The following is a 5171-nucleotide window of genomic DNA, read 5'->3' on the forward strand; positions in this document are numbered from 1 at the left end:
TAATTAGGAGCCATTTCTCCACTTGACTGATTACACTAAATTATGAAAACGTTCTTGATTTTTTTACTAATTGAAACGTCAATTTAGCTATTCCACTCTCGCCCTATAATTTCCCATTCGCTCATGCGTGTTTCAGAAACATCAAGCCGTTTAATTTTGTTTCGCAGTCCGGCCATGACGCCTAGCATGAGCTGGTGGTGGTGGAGAGGTGCGGCGCTGAAGAGTGAGGATGAGCAGGTCGCCGAGCGGTCGCCCTTCCAGAGCGTCGCGCTCGTCGTCGACTCCACCGGCATCGTGGGCACCTCCCTGGTCGACATGCTCCCGCTCCCGGACACGCCAGGCGGGCCGTGGAAGGTCTACGCTCTCTCCCGCCGGCCTCTCCCGCCCTGGTCCCCGCCGCCGCGGGCCTCCGTCACCCACCTCCACCTCGACCTCGCCGACCCCGGCGCCGTCGCCGAGGCCCTCGCGCCCCTGAGCGATGTCACCCACGTCTTCTACGCCGCCTGGTCCCCGCGCGCCACCGAGGCGCGGAACCTGGACGTGAACTCCGCCATGCTCCGCAACGTCCTCTCCGTCGTCGTCCCCAACTGCCCCGCCCTTGCCCACGTCTCCCTCCAGACCGGGACGATGCACTACATGGGCCCGCCGGAGGCCTTCGGCCGGACCACGGCGCTGGACCCTCCCTACACCGAGGACATGCCGCGGCTCGACTGGCCCAACTTGTACTACGGCCAGGAGGACCTGCTCTTCGACGCCGTCGCCCGGCGCGGCGACGGCGACGGCGAGGGCGGCGCCATCAGCTGGTCCGTGCACCGTCCCAACCTCATCTTCGGCTTCTCCCCCCGGAGCGCCATGAACATCGTCTGCAGCCTCTGCGTGTACGCCGCCATCTGCCGCAAGGACGGCGTTCCGCTACGGTGGCCGGGATCCCTTGGCACCTGGGAGGGGTTCAGCAGCGCGTCCGACGCAGACCTCATCGCCCAGCAGCAGATCTGGGCAGCCGTCGATCCCGTGGCCAAGAACGAGGCCTTCAACTGCAGCAACGGGGACGTCTACAAGTGGAGGCAGCTGTGGCCGATACTAGCTGGCCGTTTTGGGTTGGAGTGGGTAGGTTACGAGGGGGAAGAGAACCGGGTGAAGGCCTCGGAGGCCATGGCTGGGAAGGAGGCCGTGTGGGCGGAGATCGTCGAGGAGAACCAGCTCGTGCCGACGCAGCTCCACGAGGTCGCTAATTGGTGGTTTGTCGATGCCCTGTTCAGTGTCCAAGTGGAGTTTCTGGACAGCATGAACAAGAGCAAGGAATACGGCTTCCTTGGTTTCCGGAACACCGCCAAATCATTCAACTCATGGATTGACAGGATGAGAGCTTACAAAATTGTTCCCTGATTGATGCATGCTTTCGTTTAGCTTCCACGTTGTCGATACTCGATCGGCGTCTCCTTCATGGTGCACGCCTTTTGATTGTTGTTAATAATGACCATGGTCATATTATTCAGGTTTCCTCTTGGATCCAGTTTATTGATCTCTTTACTTCCTTTCGATTTCGCATCACTACATATATATCTTTATGTGTATATCTATTTAGTTTCGTGTTGTAATATCTTGTATTCTGGAATAAATAATAAGAACAAACACGATTTGGCCGGCAGGAATTGGACTAAATAGAAGAAATAGATTGGCTGGTGAAGACGCCAAATGTTTTGCCTTGCATGCTAGAACCCGAGGTTCTCTTCTTTCACCATTCAAAGGAAGACATCAAAACCTTACCCTAGCCATTGATCTTCAAGTTGGTTCGGTGAAAGTAAGGACGTAAGTGGGTACCAAATAGTATTTTGGGTCAGCAAATTAATTACGGTGCCATGTCACTTTAGTTTATTTCTCCTCCAAAATTATTTACACAAAATATCATTGTAACTTATTTTATCAATTTTCTAAGTCGATCCAACAACCCAAAAATATATATAACTTGCATCCCAAGGTGGTAGGTTGGATGCGCTTAACTCTTAGATTTAAGGGCCCACAACCTATCCTAAGCTTATCTGACCGATATAATGAACAATTTACATGTCAAATGTCAACCGCCTCCAGGAGCTGATCAATACGTGTGACAGATTTTTCATCCTCCTCCCCAATTTTGATCGGATCCATATCCTCATCTCTGTAAGCCTTCATCTTATAGATCGATGCAATGCAATAAAAAACACAGTGGTGTTCCGGAAGGTGAGGAATCCGAGCTCTAGCTATCCACGCACTCTAATCTATTGACATGATCCATGTACCATCTTCCGGGCCTAATTAAGAATACCATCGCAATATCTCCATAATGTCTATTTTACTGTCAACGCTCCAGATGGTTAAGTTGGTGGTTCATAGTTTGAGTAATTATCCAAAGTTGTAGCACCCACCCTTCTTTCAAAAAAAAAAGTTGTAGCACCCACGCAAAAGACGGTATATATTGGCATATCCATGTCCGCACTCCACAATGTGTATAGCATGCCAGCCACCAGTTTTTTCCACTTTAGAGAACACCAGGACAAAGTAATAGGCAAGCTAAAAACAGGGAAGTGTCTTCAGCATGTTATATCAAGTAGGAAGCAGAGGCACCAGGAGTTCATCCATGTCCAGTGATGAAGACTGTTGTGCTAGCTCTTGCTCCACAATGTGTCTTGAGACCTAGCAAGAGCAGATGTGTAGTTCTAGCTGACGGGTATGTGGAAGGTTAAATATCATCGCCAGCTGCCGAGCTCAATGCCTTTAGCTACTCTTGATCATCATTGTGTCAAAAATATTTGTTTGTATTCGTTGATGGTACAGTTACTAGCTAGCATTACACTATAATATAATACTACTGTCTTACCATATGTCATAATTACCACTTCAGTGTGGAAACTACATTGAGATCAGAATTAGTACTCCCTCCGCTCCATCTAGATATGAAGGTTAAGACCGATTGAGGGTAATTCCAATCGATTCAATACAATTTACATCTACTTTTTGTCTCTTAAACCCTAGCCATTTTCTAAACCCTAATTGTTGCTCTTCCTGCGTCCAAGCGGCGTTTGAAGGTGTTCTTAGTGGCCCGACCGATCTCAGTAACCCTAGCTCCGCGAGCTCTGACGGGGTCCCTCCCAAGCTCGTTGTTCTAGACCTACGTGAAGCCCTGCCTGGACCGGTCGGCACAACCGGTCAGACCGGTTCGGCCCAGAGCTTCGCCGGCGTTGATCGATCTTGGGTGCATTCTAGCATACTAGGCATATTGACCAGATTCTGTGTCAACGGAGCCACGGGAAAAAAGATAAAGAGAGGAAAAGAGAAAGAGGAAACTCTCTCTCTCTCTTGAATAAAAGCAAGAGGTACATATTTTTGACATAAAACATTTCAATTTAAACAAACTTATTTTGGGTGTTACAGAGGTCTTTAGAGCAACTCCAGCAGACCCTCTATCAAACCCCCTACCCCAAATTTGAAGGGTGAAATCAAGAAAAACAACTCCAGCAGACCCTCTACTTGAGTCCCTAAACTAGGGAGGCCTCCAAATCTCCCACTCCACCCCCTAGGCCTGGGGGGTCTATAAGGAGCCCTCCATCCGTGGGCCCCACTCACCAGCCTCTCTAGACTTGGATGAGGGCTCAAATATGAGGGCTTCTGCTAGAGTTGGATGTATTATTTGGAGGGTATAAGATGGGGACCAGCCCCCAAAAGCTATATGGGGGCTGTGATTTGGGGACTATTGCTGGAGATGCTGTTATAGATAGTTAAGCAGGCCTGAGGGCAGATCAGCCCAAGGGCACAGTAACGTGTAACGTGCTACTGGTCAGGTGGTATTTGTAAAGGATTTTCCTTTTCGCGCCAAACTATTTTAAGTGCTTGGAGAGTCTTGTCTTTTTTAGTGATTATTGTCGAGTACGTACATGTACTGTGTCGTCTCATTATTGTGAGCGATCCAATATTTCAGGTTGTAAACGCATACCAGCAGCATATATCAGAGCCAAAACGTGGGTAGGATATGAGAACTACGAGTGTTTGGACCAGGTCCATAGGAAAAGGTGGCAGCAGGAGTCCGAATCAAGCAACTGTCGCCACACAGCTGCCCGAACTGGTACTGACCTCTGCACTAGGCTGTGGCTCTGAGCTGCGGAGCTTTTCAGTCATGGAGAGCTCCCATCTTACCAGCGTACTAGTAGAAGAGCCAAGCGAGAGCTATAAGCTCTTGCAGCACGGACCCATGGATGAACAAATAGACTTTCATGAGACCAGGAGTAGGACAGAGAAACGGACATGCAAGCAATGCATGACGCGAATGTGGCATCTTTGTGTTGTCACAAGTACCGTCCTGATCCCTGATGCGATGAGCTTTGTACAATTGGTTATGTAAATTTAGGTTTTGGCTAAAATAAATCAAACCATTTGTCATTGTTCTATAGAAAATCTCATTCATTTTTAGATGGGTCGACGGAAACGTTGAGGTTAAAACAGATTCAACATATTATCTTATGAGATTACATATCAAGAAAACCATTGTTCAATGCAAAGAAATGGTTTCTAAATTGAAGATTTGGTTATTACCAAGAGATAGCAGCTGGTGCTGTATAAGTTAAGCCTGCACCGAATAGGACAGATCAGATATAATAAATCCACAAGATTTTGTGTCAATAACTCATGTTAGGTTTCGTATTTGTCTCCCGCACTGTCTTGCAGATATATATAAACATGAGCAAGCTTGACAACATTATGAGTTGCATGAGTTTCGCTAGATCTTACTAGGCTCTACATAGGAAAGGGAGGCAATGGGAATCTGAGCTCAACCATCTCACCAGCCATGACTGTAGTAAGCAATTCTGCCTCCAAGATGATGTGTACCATTGACACATTCGTTGAAGGGTAACCTACATGGACCGCGAAGTAGAGTCGCGTCCAAGCTCTAGCCTCACTTGCATGTTGCAACCATATCGCGCTTCACATCATTGGCACAGTATTGGCAGGAGGCTTGTTCATTAGGTCCTCGCTATACAGGTGCTATTCCTCTGGTTCGCAATGCAGAGCGCAGAACAGGGTCGTCGCATTGCACAGTGTGGATGAACAATTAACAGTGCAGCTACTGATGAACCATTTAAACTCAGTTGAAGTTAAATCCTGTATGTATCGGTAGGACATAATTCATAGTTTGTTCA

At 48.2% G+C, this 5171-nt stretch overlaps 1 protein-coding gene across 1 annotated transcript; it reads left to right on the forward strand.

Moving 5' to 3' along the window:
• LOC120684530 (3-oxo-Delta(4,5)-steroid 5-beta-reductase-like) lies at positions 1-1535 on the forward strand. Its single transcript, XM_039966386.1, has one exon. It carries the CDS (start codon positions 124-126, stop codon positions 1384-1386), a length of 1263 nt encoding a protein of 420 aa, XP_039822320.1. The 5' UTR covers positions 1-123; the 3' UTR covers positions 1387-1535.
• Positions 1536-5171: the final 3636 nt, after the last annotated feature.

Source organism: Panicum virgatum, chromosome 8N (assembly GCF_016808335.1).
Source record: "Panicum virgatum strain AP13 chromosome 8N, P.virgatum_v5, whole genome shotgun sequence".
Taxonomy (NCBI): Eukaryota; Viridiplantae; Streptophyta; class Magnoliopsida; order Poales; family Poaceae; genus Panicum; species Panicum virgatum.

Excerpts from the sequence above, each read along its gene's own strand:
- LOC120684530 (XM_039966386.1), top strand. The coding sequence starts at position 124 with ATGCGTGTTTCAGAAACATCAAGCCGTTTAATTTTGTTTCGCAGTCCG.